Raw genomic sequence first — 16,326 nt, forward strand, 5'->3', positions numbered from 1 at the left:
TTTACATTTCCACCAACAGTGTACAAGAGTTCTCAATTCTCCATATTCTTGCCAGTATTTATCTTTTTGATAAAAGTCATCCTAACAGGTGTGAGGTAATATCTCTTTGTGGTTTTGATTTGCATTTCATTGCTAATTAGTGATGTTAAGCATTTTTTCATATACCTATTGGACATTTGTATGTCTTCTTTAGAAAAATGTCTACTCAGGTCCTTTGCCCATTTTTAAATCAGGTAGGTTTTTTTTCTATTCAGTTGTAGGAGTTATTTACATATTTTGGATATTAACCTCTCACGAATATGTGGTTTGCAAATATTTTCTCCCATTCTATAGGTTGCCTTTTCATTTTGTTGATGCCTTCCTTTGCTGAGCAGATGCTTTTTAGTTTGATGTAATCTCACTTATTTATTTTTGCTTTTGTTGTCAAAACCAAAAAAATCAATGCCAAGACCAATGTAAAGGAGCCTACCCTCTAAGTTTTCTTCTAGAAATTTTATGGTCACAGGTCTCATGTTCAAGTCTCCAGACCATTTTGAGTTAATTTTTGAGTATGGTGTAAGATAAGGGCCCAGCTTTATTCTTTTGCATATAGCTATCCTGTTTCCCCCACAGTTTAATAAAGAGACTGTTCTTTCCCCATTGTATATTCTTGGCTCCTCTGTTGAAAGTTAATTGACCACGTATGCATGGGTTTATTTCTGGGCTCACATTAATCTATGTGTCTATTTTTATGCCAATACCATATTGTTTTGATAACAGTTTTGTGATTTGGTTGGAATCAGGAAGTACGATGCCTCCAGCTTTGGTCTTCTTTCTTCAGGTTGCTTTGACTGTTCGGGGTCTTTTGCAGTTTCATATAAATTTTAAGATTGTTTTTTCTTTTTCAATTTTTGTGGAAAATGCCAATGGAATTTTTATATGGATTGCATTAAATCTATAGATCACTTTGGGTGATATGGACATTTTAATATTAATTCTTCCAATCTATGAGCATAAAATACCTTTTCATTTATTTGCATCTTCTTTAATTTCTTTCATTAATGTCTTATAGTTTCCAATGTATAGATCTTACATCTCCTTGGTTAAATTTATTCCTAAATATTTTGGTTTTGATGCTATTGTAAATGGAACTGTTTTCTTAATTTCTCTTTCTGATAATTTGTTGTTAGTGTATAGAAACGCAACAGATTTTTGTATATTGACTTTGTATCTTGCAACTTGAATGAATTCATTCATTAGTTCTAACTGCTTTCTGGTAAAGTCTTTAGCGTTTTCCATATAATATTATGTCATCTGCAAATAGAGACAATTTTACTTCTTTTCCAATTTGGATGCCTTTTTTTTTTTGGCCTAACTGTTCTGGCTAGAACTTCCAGTACCATGTTGAATAAAAGTGGTGAGACTGGGCATCCTTGTCTTGTTCCTGATCTTAGTTGAGTATGTTGTTAGCTGTGGGCTTTTCACATATGGCTTTTGATATATTGAGGTACTTCAGTTGCTTTATTTTATTTTATTCATGTATTTAGCTGAGCTACTATCCTGCCACCTGTTGGCAGCTCAGCGTCAGCTCAGCTTGGGCCGGGACTCGAACTGCTGTTGCTCAGAGCTTGCACTCTTGAGCGAGCTCTTAACCAACTGAGCCACTCAGCCGGCCCTTCAGTTGCTTTATTTTAAAAATGAGACAAAACCACCTATACATTCTAGAGGTACCTGGCATATAAGTCATAAAAAAATAGCTCTTCAACAAATATCAATAAGCATCTACAGCACGTCACACAATATACTAAGTGCACTTCCTTGCATCAAGCACCTACTGTTTTATTTGGGGGAGGTAGAGAGGGAAATTGGCATACAGAATTTTTTCTTTCAGATAACTTTCAGCAGTAGACATACCAGGTCAAAGGGTAGAAACAGGAACTTCACATTTCTGATTCTTGATATTTGCTGCTCAACTGGCATGTGAACACATTACTATCATGAGCTTTCCCTCCCTTACCCTTTCTACAATTAGGCATTAGAATATTTAAAAGCCTTTTATGTGTTAAAAAATAACTTTCTGCTGTTTTATTTACATGTGATTACTAACAAGTTTGGCTTAAAAATATTTTATTGTTTTGTATCCCCCATTGTCTTAAGAAACTCATTGCTCCCACAGACCATTTTTTAAAAAATCAAAAACATAAAAAGTTCATTTCTCTATTTATTGAACAATTATTATGTTCAAGCTTTTATACATAGATTAATAAGTCACAATTACTTTGCTTAAGTAATACATAATATTGAGGGATATCCCATCTTAATATTTAAGGCAAGTCATATTAACAACAATAGGTAACTAGTATTAAATATTTGACATACACTAGGTGATTTCTTACAACATAATTTTTGAGGCAGATACTAAATTATACTGAGGAAAGTGAAGCCCAGGGAGATTAAAAAACATGTTCATAGTTAGAAAGTGGCAAAGCTAGGATTATGCAGTCTGATTTCAGCGCCTGCATTTTTGAATTAGTACATTATACATCAGTACACTAACATTTGCTGAAAGTCTATCACCCATTAAGTAATTATCCATTGACTCATTATTCTGTTCAAGAAATATTTACATTCTCTTTCCAATTGGCACTGAGCCATGGGCATCCCTCGGGACAACTGGCACAAGCGCTGCGCGTGCAAGGCTGAGGTCAAGAGAAAGCCCTACCACAAGAAGTGAAAATATGAGCTGGGACGCCCTGCTGCCAACACTAAGATTGGCCCCCGCCGCATACACACAGTCCGAGTGCATGGAGGCAACAAGAAGTACTGTGCATTGAGGCTGGATGTGGGGGACTTCTCCTGGGGCTCTGAGTGTTGTATGTGCAAAACAAGCATTACTGATGTGGTCTACAATGCATCCAACAACGAACTGGTCCGCACCAAGACCCTAGTAAAGAACTGCATCGTGCTCATTGACAGCACACTGGACCGACAGTGGTATGAGTCCCAATAAGTACTGCCTTGGGCCACTAGATAGCGGCCAAGCTGACTCCTGAGGAGGAAGAGATTTTAAACAAAAAGTGATCAAAGGAAAGTCAGAAGAAATATGATGAAAAAAAAAAGAATGCCAAAATCAGCAGTCTTCTAAAGGAGCAGTTCCAGCACGGCAAGCTTCTTGCATGCACTGCTTCAAGACCAGGCCAGTGTTGCCGAGCAGATGGCTCTGTGCTAGAGGGCAAGGAGCTGGAGTTCTACCTGAGGAAAATCAAGACCCGTAAAGGCAAATAAATCATCCTCCCTCCTAGCTTAGTACGTGTGAAAAAAAAAAATTACAAACTGTCTCTAAGTACCAAGCATTTTTCAGGCTCAGGTGAATAATCGTTTTAATAATAATAATAAAGACCTGGTCCTCATGAAGGTTTTATGGAAGGAATGAGAGGCAGATTATATTGTATTTCTTTTTTGCCAATCAGGTAGTAATAAGTGTTATGAAGAAAAACAAAATAGTTTAAGAGGATAGAATGTATGTGTGTGGGGGCAAAGGGGGAATGGGTAGGAACAGAGTAGGTGATAGCCATTGAGATAGGTTTGTCAAAGAAGGCCTCTTTGAAAGTGTAATAAGTAGCAGAAACAGAAGGAAGCGAGAGATCAAGTAATGTAGCTATCTGGAAGAGCATTCCAGGCAGAGGAAAAATCAAAGTATAAAAGAAAAAGCAGATACTCGCTTGGTGCTTGATGACTAGCAAAGAGACCACTTTGCCTGGAACAGAGTGAACAAGAGAATGGTAAGAGATGATGTCAGAGAGATAATGGGAGATCAGATCAAAATTTGTAAGCCATGATGAGGTCTTTGGATTTTATTCTGAGACATGAGAAACCACCAAAAGGTTCTGAGTCAAGAAGCATTATGATCTGACTTAAAATTTTTTTTAAACTATCACTTTGGCTGCTGTACAAAAAAATTATATGTAAAGGTCAAAGCAGAAAGACCAGTCAGTAGGCTAATTGACTGTCCAGGCAAAGGATAATGTCAGCCAGGGCAGGGATGGTAGCAGCCAGGGGAATGATATGGAAATATGGAATTGATATGGAAAATATTTAAATGGTAGACCTGATGAGAATTGCTAATGAATTAAATGTGGGGGGTGAGAGAAAAGAGCTCTCAAGGTATTTTGGTCTAAGCAATTGAAAGAAGGGAAGTGTCATTTACTGAGACAGGAAAAACTCAGTGATAGGAACAAGTTTAGAGAAGAAATCAAGAGGATTTTTAGGACATTTTAAGTTTGAGGTGTCTATCAAAGTAGGTGTCTAGTAGGCAGTTAGATGGGTGTGAAGTTCAAGGGAGACGTCCAGGGTAGAGATGTAAATGTGACTGTCCTCAATGTTTTAGTTGCATTTGAAACCACAGGACTAGAGGAAATCACCCAGACTGTGGTAGGATACAGAAGAATACTTAGCCCTGGGACACTCAATATTTAGAGATCGGAAAGATAAAGAGCAGCGGTTCTCAACCTGTGGGTAGCAACTCCTTTGGGGGTCGAACGACCCTTTCACAGGGGTCGCCTAAGACCATCAGAAAACAAAAAGATATTTACATTACGATTCATAACAGTAGCAAAATTACAGTTATAGAGTAGCAACGAAAATAATTTTATGGTTGGGGGTCATCACAACATGAGGAACTGTATTAAGGGGTCGCGGCATTAGGAAGGTTGAGAACCGCTGATAAAGAGGAAACAGCAAAGGAAGAGGAAAAGTGATAGCCAGTAAGGTTGGAGGCTGACCTGGAGAAGAGTGGTACCCATGAAGCCAAGTGGAAAGCGTTGCAAGAAGGAAGCAACTTCATCAAATGCAGTCGAAAAATCAAATAAAATGAAGATTTGGGAAATGGCCACTGGGTTTTACAAGAGCAATTTCAGTGAAGTAGTGGGGACAAAAACTTGACTGGACCAAGTTCAAAACGAATGCTCTGAATCTAATCAAGTCTTTAGGTCCTAGCAGTTTACAGTAAATTCAGAGGAACATGTTAAATTACACCACAAAGATGGAACCAGCAAAATGAAGACTGTGAAAAACTTTAAAAGGATATATAATCCATAAATTTTGGGGGAAAAAGAATAGAAAACTTATAAATTAAAAAACGTATCAGTTTTTTTCACAATGTGTGAAACTTATCTGGATCCTGACTAAAAAATGAAAAATAAATAAATAAGGCAAATTGTTAAAAAGAAACCATATAATATCTGAGACAAGTAGATATTTGAACACTGGGTATTTTATATAAAGTAGTATTATTTTGCTGTGATAATGGTATTGTGGCTTATTTAAAGAATCCATAATTTTTATAGATATACAGTAATACCTTGGTTTGCGAGCATAATTCATTCTGGAAACAAACTACTCGTATTGTAAGACATTGTTCGTTTACCACGTTAAAATGTACATGGTTTGAAAGCATAATTTGTTCCAGAAACTACTCGAATTGCAAGACATCGCTCGTTTACCAAGTTAAAATGTATTAGAAATGTTTGCTCGCCTTGCGGAACACTCGCAAACCACGTTACTTGCAATCTAAGGTTTTACTATACTTAGTAGATATTTATGAATGAAATAGTAATATCCAGAATATGCTTCAAAAAAACACAAGGGAGGGGAAGGTAGAAGGGAGGCAGCTGGACAAGGATTAATGATTGTTGGGTTTGGGTGATAGGTACATGGGAATTTATTATACAATCTACTTATTTATATACATCGTCAATTCTCTATCATAAAAAGTCTTAAAAACTAGGAAGAGAGGAAGTGCCATTTGCTTTGCATACTTAATCTCTTTTTACCATCCCATTGTACAGATAAAGAAATTAAGGAAGATTAAATGCACTGCCCAAGGTCACAGTTAATTTTTTTAAATAGACTCTTTTTAGAGCAGTTTTAGGTACACATTAAAATTGAGAAGAGATTGCCCATACATGCCTTCTGCCCCCACATAAGGACAGCCTCCCCTACTATCAACATCCCCACACCAGTGATAAATTTGTTATAATCAATGAACCTACAATGACACACATCATTACCAAGTCACAGTTAACTTGAAAGCTGGGATTTGTTTCTAAAACCCATGCTTTTTACATTATATCACACTGCCAATTTTTTTTCTCCATTATCGTTATTTTACCTGATGTTATTTATACAAACTGGCAAAAATCAAAATTCTGTTTTATGAATAGGCAATGTAACAGAACCATACCGTTATTAACTATAAAATAATAATCAAGTTTAAGCATCCAAAAATATTTTAATATAAATGAATGAAAGAAACAATTCTGACAATACAACAAATTATACTTCCAGTGATGCATATTTTACTTACTTAATAAATACATATATTGCCCACTAGAGTTGAAAATGTGACTACATAAAAATACAAAGCACTATTTGGAATTTCTCTCCACCTCAAACTTTTCTTTCAGTAGCTATATAGTAAGTACTGGCTAATATCAACTAACCATATTAAACTTCAAACCCAAAACCATACATTTTCAAAGCATATGTATGTATATGTTGTTCACTGACTTAACAACCTAACATGTACTAGTTTTTGAATTCAAAGCTAAATAACAGCCTAAAGCAAATATAACTGATAAAAAATAAGCAGTGAATAAATAAAAATCAACTATAGCATTACTATACCTTATTACCAAATTACGCATTTTCACAAACTTTTGCTTCAGTATTTATGGCATACTCTTGTTTCAACAATTCTACTTCAGAATTTATACTAAAGCATTCATTGGACCACTATATAAAAACATTTATACTAGGATACTTACTTTTAATAATAATAATAATAATAATAGATGGAAAAAATCTAAACCACCATCAATGAGATTGATTAAATAATATAAAAAAGTAAATGCTATACACTCAGTAAAAATTATTGGTGTAACTATTAACATGGAAAAATGTCCATGATACATTACTGAGTAGAAAAAGCAGGTTAAAACAGTATGATGGATGGACAGACAGATGGAAAAAAATTAACAATGGTTTTATTGAGAGGATGGGATCATATTATTTTCACTTTCTATTATAGACTTTCCTATATTGTTTGCTTTTAAAAAATTATAAACATCCATTTTTATAATCAGAAAAAAATACTTTTGTTTTGGAAAAATAAATATATTGTGTTGACCTCAAATTTGAAATGATAAATGCCTCTGTTTACTAACTAGTAAAACCTACAAGGCTAACTAGTAAACATCAACATGAGATTTTAGTAACCCCCTAACTAATAATTCTACTGATTCATGCAATGAACCTGTACAAACAGAATGTACTTATCGTATTACATTTACCATAATCACTACAGCTAAATAATCACTTATAGAACATCCAGACTGTTGAGGATTAAATTTCTCAGGTGGCAGTATGGGGAACAGTTTTTAAAAAGGCATTTTCCCTCTTGAAAACAAGAGGGGACATTATCCAAGTAGTCCCTGCACTATGGAAAAGCCTTGAAATTTATTTTGTAATTAATAGTTTTTATTATTTGCTGGGTATCTTTTGAAAAACTCTGAGAACCCAAGCAAAAATTTTAGAAAAATTTAGTAATTTTAGAATTATTTAAAATTTAGCCACTTTTATGTTAGATATACATATAGAAATCAAGTCCTAATTTAGAACCCAGAAGTTTCTTTAAAAGAAAAAAGGGACTTGGTTGCTAAGGTATAAACTCATTTTGCAATCTATTCTTTAACCTTTTTGAAAATTCAGAGTACACTAATGAAGTTCTGTTGTTAGACTTAGAAGTCACTTAAAATATCAAGTATTAGTAATGAATCAAAAATAGTATTATGTAAGCCTACAATTGAGAACATTTTCTTGCAAAATTCTTCTACAAATGAAAAATATCAAAATATCCCTGTCTATATTCTATAGCTATCTTCTGATTTTTCAAAAAGTGGACAATTTAGAAACAATGTAGAAAAACACTGGATGACTAAAAAGAAGAATTCTGCCAGATTATTTCATTACACTGACATTCCAGACTAATGCACATACTTTTTATTGTAACCAAACCAAAAAAGCCTACATTTAAGATATAAGAGAAAGCATTAGTTGTGTGACACGGTTTTGCTAAATCTCAAGTCTTTTTTTTTTTTTTTTAAGCAATGAGTAGCCAAAGAAAGTTGTTAATTTTAATAGATAATGACAGAAAACTACAGAAACTCCAAATACAGAAAGGCTGTTCATGTATCCTAACAGCATAACCATTATGGTTGAAAAACCACACAATATTCTTTCTCACATCTGTTTTGTTAATGAGCCAAGAATGAGGTCTATTAAGTATCCTAGACAACTGAATTAGAAGTAGGAATGAATGTCTGGTGAATGCTGTTCATCCCAACAAACTGAGACTTAGCAGGTTTGAAAAGGATACTATTCTTAAATTATCTTCGTAGTTCTACCTTCATGAAAACAAAACTATCACTTGCCTTTTCCCCCTCATCAATTAGAAAAAGAAAAAAAGAAAAAAAAACGTGTAAGTTACTTAGATCCCAGTTTTAGGCATTATAAGAGAAAATGTTTTGCTAGATTAACAAAATATTTATTTAATTCATCTTTCAGGTAGACCTTCAAGTATTTTAAGACAATCGAAAATAATGTGATAAAAGAGGATTGTGATATAAGGCAACATAGTATTCAACTAAAATCTAACAGTTTGTGACAAATTTGGCAAGAATTCCACTCTGAGCTAGGATTTTTCCATATACAACAGAGAACTCTTCCAGGAAATGTTCCCTTCACAGGGCCCCAGGCCTCTTTGCATACTATCAGCCTAGGCTTATAGAATCAAACAAATGCAATGTTCTCAATGGAAAATATAAATTTACATAAATTAATTCTAAAATACCAACTTATACATAAAATTACCCAAAATAGCAAAAGGAAGTAGTATCTAGAAATCATTTCATTTATTCTAACCCCTAAATTACTTAATTTCTTTAAAAAATTTTAAACTAATAGATTAGTTTGGAATTTGGTTTAAAGACTTTAAAAGTGGTCATATCAGGAATCATGGATAATTTTTAAAAGTGTTCATCATGTTAACTGAATTATATTTGAGCGTTACATGTATGTTCTTTTTTCCCTTTTAAGTCTTTGTTTGGAAGAAAAAACTTACGTACTTCTTGCTTACTTTTTAGTTTTCCCTCAGGGTGTTCCATCACTGTCAGAGAAATTAAATTCTAAAACAAAAATCAAAATAACCTTGCACATTTTTATAAGTCCCACTGCCAGGCAAGAGCAGCAAATACTAGGAAAAAAGATGTAATGGCCACTCCAAAGCAGCACAAGCTAAAATTTAAGTGACAACCAAGTAAAAAAACATTTTCCGTGTTCAAATTTAATGCCCTCCAGCACAGCAGCAGTTTGACATTTTATTCCAAGACAAAAAAATGCAAGTGAGAAAATTTATATAATAAAAACATTCTCCAAAGTGATTAAAGATTGTTTATTTTAAATATTCAACTGAGAATCTAATGGCATTATATTTTGTTAGTATTTTGAACCCACTTTTTTCTATCTCATTTAAATCTAGCTTCCAAACATTAAATTTTTGTTCGTTTGGAACTTGTTCTCAAATGACTTTTTTCTTGATTTTTACTATAGAAGAATGCAGAGTATTCAAACACAAAGTACAACTAAGACAGAAACATAGTCTATTCACTTTTGCAACATTGTATAAGACAACTACCAAACTTGTCAAATCTATTTGCATATTAATTTATGGTAAATGTTTTTCTTCCATTGGTAGGTAAGTACAATTCTGTCTGCCCTAAACAGTAGTCTGACTACCTAAAAATACAGACTAGAATAGTTAAGGTCCTAAAAAATAGCTACTCTGGAGAAGTGATATCTCAATGAACATTTCTGCTTCCTCTATTCCCACTTTATTTCAAACTAAAACATAACATATACTTTTAGCCCAGCTGTAATTAAACCATAAAAAATAGGGTTTCAGCAGAAGTTCCTCTTAGGAGTCATAAGCACAGATGCTACACTATTATTATTTACAAACCAACTGTGGCAGCTTTTTGGGTTAAATCAAAGTTCACACAGTACTAGATTAGTAGATTGTACAGGACACCCTTAAAAAACACTTAAAATATTTCCATGCAAAAGGGAACAACAGACAACTTGTAGTGAGGAATGGTTCACCAAAAAACTACAGTATTTATATTCAAAGTCCTCTAATGTAAATAAATTTAAGTTTTCTATGTATCCACCTAAGGACTAGATTTTAAAATATCCTGTCATAAGATGACTCCTGAGAATCTCCACACAAAAGAAAGACTTACAACAGAACTGGAGAGCCAAGACCCAACACTGACTTAACAGACTTTTAGAGAACATTTACATCTAAAATTAAAAAAAATTTTAAACCAAAATATGTATCTCTCAAATTCTTTATTTAAAACTGAGTTGCACATTTTCCCCAACTATGCTTTCAATTTCATGTGTAACTCAACAATTGCATGTACGTTTCAGGAAAAATGAAAATTTTGTTTTTAATGATGACAAACTTGAGCTAAATTATACTTTATCTTCCTTATTATAGTCACTCATGTATCAACTGCACTGAATAATAAACTTTGCAATTCAAGGTGTGCATTCAAGGTGAATTCTTAGCTCAAGAATTCACAGGAGCATTTACTGAATCATTCTTGGCTAGCTGGACCAGTTGGTTAGGTGGTTTGACTTTAGAAGAACTTTCTAAGATGTTGTCTATATATTTGGGCATAATTTTATATAAAAAATCCAAAGGAGAAAAAAGAAATAAAAAAAGTTAAAAAATTTTTTTGAAATATCTTTAAGTTTTAGAATGATTAATAAAAAACTGTCATGTTTTGTTTTCCAGGCTTGACAACAGGAGTTATATAAAAATCACCTATAACCCCAAATCATCACATTCCATAAAGACTATAGTAGAAAGTTAAAAATTCCACATAATAAAACTTGTAATAAACCCCTCTCCCTACCACAACCTCTACAATTTGAATGCTTTTGCATCTACTTGAAAATTATACTCCTTAACCTAATTAACAAATTCTTTATCATTATGTCACTGGTTTTTTACGTAAGTTTTTCTTATCTCATATTCAGGTATCTCCCCAAATAAGATGTATCTAGCAAAATAAGATGTGAAATTCAGGGGCTTGGGATACCATTAGTCACTAGACGCTCCCCCCGCCCCAATATTTTAAAATTAATTTATAAATCTGTGACTGGATGAAGCATACTTTCAAATTTAACACACCAAGTATGAACGATCCTTTGGGAAGCAAGTCGTTATGTAACATCTACTTTATGTCCCTCAATTAATTAATTACTTTAGGACCATAGTGCTTTTTCCTTTAAAATACGTGGTGCCCAAGTTGCGGTTTTCTCTCAAGGCTACCGTTTTACAAGGACTGAAAGTTTTCTTAAATTCCAAATTTCCAGGAATATGACAACCGAACCTCTAGGGAACGGAGAAGGAAAGAACACTGTCAGCAATTTTAAGATCCACCTCCTCACATGAGCAGAGATCCAGGCTGGTATGACATTTCCAAGATCCTCAGGAACTCCATACCACGCTGCCACAAGCAGGAACTCGGGGATGGGAGAAACGTCAGCTTGCATCTGACGTTGCACTCAAACCTATTTCAAACTTCATTCTCATCTGTTATCTCCACAACTACCTTAAGAGGTAAGAAAGGGAGAGAGCTGTCCGCCTAGCGACTAGACGGGACACACAACCCAGTTAAAAAAAAAAAAAAAAGGACACGCACACCGTTACCTCTCCAACCGGAATAACAAAAGCGATGGCAAACCCTTCCAGACCCCAGAACAAGAAGGGTGTTATCGACTAGAGAAACCCAAACTTCAACCGTTTCAGCGGCGTCCCCTTCCCCGCAGTTTCGCCTACTCAGTGCCTCCCGGGAACTGCGGCGCGGCTGCGGGGAGGAGGAGGAGGGGCACGCGGGGGTCGGAGACCCGGAGCCGCCCGGACGGCGCTCACCTCGCGCGACGGGGCCGGAGCTGAGGGAGCGACGATGCTCTGGGGACAGCCCCACCGACCGGGCCAGCATCTGTGACACACTCACCTGCGGAGCCGATTTCCATTCATGGAGCTGGGGGGAGTGCTTCCAGCGAGAAGGGCGCCCGCCCCTGGGGGGCAAGGAGGCGGCGCAGGGGGCGACGCGGCGCGACCGGCACTCTCACTCGGCCCCGAGGCGGGGCGGCGGCGGCTTCGTGTCAGCAACCGGACTCCGAAAGCTCTCGTCAGGAAGAGCCGCCGTCGGGAGGCAGCACGCCACTAGGCGAGAGGGAGGAGAGTGTGAGGCGAGGAGAGGGAGCTCGGCGCGGAACTTGCGTCGCCCGCGGCCGCTTACGCTCCGGCGGCCCCTCCACGACTGCGGCGCCGCGGCCGACCTCCCCGGGGGCCGTCCCCGGAAGCCCGCTGGCGTCAGTTCCGCTGCCCCGGCTCGCCGGACGTCCAAGCCTCGCCTCTCGGGCCCAAGCCGTGCAGCCGCGACGTCGGTGCGGACGCGGCCGGCGCCGGGGACGCAGGGGAGGTGTCGGGGAGCAGGCGGCTCGGCGGGGCGGAGCTTGGCGCACGCGCGGAGGGGCGCGGCCTCCGCCGGGCAGTGCCGGCCGGAGACAACCCGGAGGGGCGGGGCTCGAGCCACCCCGGTGCGGATCCCCGCCAGCCTGCGACGTCGCGGAGGGCGGTGCAGCTTACCTGGGGAGGAGCCTACCTGGAGCGAGGCTGGTCAGGGGGCAGTGGCCCCCGTGCCGAGGGCCACCCTCCTTCCCTAGCCCCCTCCCTCCACGCCCAGCTCGGGCGACCCCACGCGCCTCTTTCTCAGCTAGCGGCCAAGCAACCACCACGGTGGATCGTTCCAAGTCCGTAGGGTTGCTTTGACAACCATTTGGGGGGGGTAAAATGTACAGTTTAGCTTGGGAAGAGATTAAGAAACAGGACATTACACAAACATCAGATCGAATAGTTTCCATGTTTAAAACTCTTTAATAGCGTCTCTCACACTGAGAAGACCCAAACTCCTTTCCAGGGCCAAAACGCACTCTGTAACCGGGAGCCCAGCTTTTCTCCTCAAGCAAGACATCACTATGCTACAGCTATACTGGTCTGCTTCTAACTCACCCAACGGGCAAAGGGCTTCTCTTTCCGACTCGGAGTTTCTGCTTTCAGTTCCCTTGGCCAGGAACCCTCTCCTTTCTCTGCAACGCGTCCCTTCTTTTTACACCCCAATTTAAGACTTAGGCCTTTTCCGCTATGGTGGGGCACCCGCTTTTCTATTACAGTATTTCCTTAATAATCCTGTTCCAATCGGTAATTTGTTTTTACTAGTTTATTGCCTCTACCACTAGAATGTAAGCTTTAGTAGGTTACCAGGACCAGCACGTTAACTGGCAAATAGTAGGTCCTTAATATTTGCTGCCTTTAATGAAAGGTGATACTATTTTACTCAGGCTGAATGATTCATGACATTTCCCTATGTCTCTAAACATCAGTAATGCTTAGATTTTTAAAAGTCAAAATACATCCCTTTTTTAAAAAGCTGCGACAAAGAGGAAAAGGCAAGTATCCTATCTTAAATCCCTCCCATCCCCACCCTCCACAATCACTGGGACTTTGGATCAATCACTTGAGCCTCCTGGCTTAAATTTCCTCATCTGAAAAATGGAGAACATGTATCTTACAGTTGTTGTGAGGTTAGGGAATGTGCATAAAGCACAGCAAACCCTCCCTAAACGTTAGTGAATAAAAAAGGACTGTATTTACCATTTTAAAGCACTTATTAAATACACATACCGTAAACACTTCATAAATGAATGGGATTCAAACCCACACCTGATACCGATTCTTTCTCACTTCTTCCTTCCCACCCATACCCATTTACTGAAAATGCCCTCCCCAATTTTAAAATATCAAATTAAATGTCACCAGTTGAAACACTGTATCTTCAAAGTTATTTTCAATCCTTGTCTGTACACAATCCAAGTCTATAGCAGCATCTGACAGGGTAAATACCAACTGTTGTGCAAGGGTCTACTACACCTTCAACCCCCAATTCTAGAACTGGTTCCTTAAATGACTGCAGACTTCTTCAGCGCCTCCCAGAATAAACATGGTGATGGTGATGAACCCTGGAGGTGGCCAGTCTTCTTTGCTGACATTGATGAAGCAGGATTTAGACCTAATTAGGTCCAGTTTAATGAATGTCAATGATGCCTTCCCACCTACTTCTGCTACCCAGGGACCCCCACCTTTTCAGAATGGGCCCAAGTGAACGGTTCATGAACTGTAATATCAGGAAGTGAGAAGACAAAAAAAGTTTGAATGATTCTGCCAAAAGCAAAGTTGTAAGAGGCTTTCCTCTGACCACATACATGCACACACTAGTTTTGGATAACCTCTTTCCCAAATGAATCTGCTCTTAAGGGCATAGAACAGTCTTTATACATCTTGTTAACTGTCATAGCCTGTGCCTAGAACAGTGCCAGTGCCTGGCACATAGCAGCACTCTGTAAATATTTGTGGAATGGATGAATAAATGAGTGGGCTTCAAAAATGGGGCTCAGGAAGTAGGCTAAAACTCTGCCCTCATCTGATGTGGCACTGCTTTGCTCTCAGGGAGAACTATAAAATAGTAAAGAAATCTCAGGGGCAAGGAAATCAATGCTCACTGAAAGTTGCATTCCTAGGCTTTCTGTGCTACATAAACATCAATACTCAATGAAAGCAACTGGATAGAGTCCTTTCCTCTCCCATGGGCTGAAATTAGTTGACTTGACACTTGCATTCAAATCTCTTCTAGTCCAGTTTTTAAACAGCAGAAAGCAAACTAGAGTTGATCTTTGAACATGGGGGTTAGGGGTGCTGACCCCCCAGGGAGTTGAAAACTTACATATGACTTTAAGCTCCTCAAAAACTTAACTAGAGGGCTAGCCGTGTGGCACGTTAAGAGTTGGCTTGGAATGCCAGCTCTGAGCAGCAGGGCCCTGGTTTGGATCCCACATGTGGGCCAGTGACGCTGTGCCCGCTACAGCAAAGATGGTGAACAACAGCTCAACCCAGAGCTGGGCTGCCATGAGTCGCCGGTGACAGCATAGGCTGCAGTCAGGCTGGCCGGCAGCTGGCGTGCGCTTTCGTGAGCTGCCTTCCAATGGCCAGCGAGCGACTGCCTCACCTGGGAAGAGCGCAATGATAATACCAACATGGGCCAGTGAAGCCACGTCCTCCACAACTAGACTGAAGAACCAAAAGGACAGCAACTTGTCTGTTCCCCTTCCCCGATTTTCCAACGCTGTTACCCTCCCCCAATTCCCCAATAAAATCTTTAAAAAAACAAACAAACAAACAAAAAAACTTAACTAGAGATATCCCTCAGGATCCTGGAGTGATTGGCTCCGGAACCCTGTGGATACCAAAATCCAAGAATGCACAAGTCCCTTATATAAAATGGTGTAGAAGATGCATAGTCGGCCCTCCACATCCATGGACTCTGAACCAGGGACTGAAAATGCTGTTTTTGATCTGCAGCTGGTTGAATCTGCAGATGAAAAACCTGGGGGGATACACAGGGCTGACTGTACATTTATTGGAAAAATATCCACATATAAGTGGACCTACACAGTTCAAACCTCTGTTGTTCAAGGGTCAACTGTACTTTGTACTGCAGCAGGACACAATATAAAACATACTGGCTTTAGGGACACTCAGGCCCTCTGCTACTATCTGTGATCCTAGGAAAAGTCACTCTGAGCTTCATATCCCTCATCTGTAAAAACGAGAGGACTTGCGTAGAGCAGACATTGCTGGATACCTACCCAAGAACCCTTATCCCCTTCTTTCTTGCCTAACAGACATGATTTGTCTTTCTAATCCACATGAGTTAGAGGGTAACTCCTAGTTAATCCAAGCCACTCATGATGGATGATCTCATTTGCTTTGCCAATGACAGGAGTGGGAAGATGACCCAGTTCTAGCAAATGAGACGTGATGCCAGATGAACTGGGGCTTCCAGGGATTTTCTTACTTTAAATGAAACATTGGAAAAACTTGGTCCCCCTTCTGCAAGACATTGTTCTGTCAGCATTTCTTTCCTGGAATTACAGAAGCCATTTTGGGACCCTTAGATGAACTAGCATGAGGATAAACCAACACAGAGGACAGCAGAACAAAAAGACTGCAAGAACCTGGTTTGTTGGTATTATCATTGAGCCGCTGAATTAACCAACCTCGGGGCCATATTAAATCAGAACTTCTTGTCATGTAATAGT

General features: G+C 38.6%; 1 protein-coding gene and 1 pseudogene across 1 annotated transcript in view; one reads left to right on the forward strand and one right to left on the reverse strand.

Annotated features, from left to right (window-relative positions):
* Positions 1–12,553, reverse strand: part of AGO3 (argonaute RISC catalytic component 3) — a 113,988-nt gene extending 101,435 nt beyond the window's left edge. The window contains exon 1 of the mRNA XM_019657568.1: positions 12,123–12,553. Coding sequence (XP_019513113.1) covers positions 12,123–12,141 — 19 coding nt within the window. The 5' untranslated portion in view covers positions 12,142–12,553. The remainder of the gene's footprint in view (positions 1–12,122) is intronic.
* On the forward strand, positions 2,232–4,485 carry LOC109391245 (40S ribosomal protein S8 pseudogene; annotated as a pseudogene).
* Positions 12,554–16,326: the final 3,773 nt, after the last annotated feature.

This window comes from Hipposideros armiger, unplaced genomic scaffold, assembly GCF_001890085.2.
Source record: "Hipposideros armiger isolate ML-2016 unplaced genomic scaffold, ASM189008v1 scaffold_10, whole genome shotgun sequence".
Lineage (NCBI taxonomy): Eukaryota > Metazoa > Chordata > Mammalia > Chiroptera > Hipposideridae > Hipposideros > Hipposideros armiger.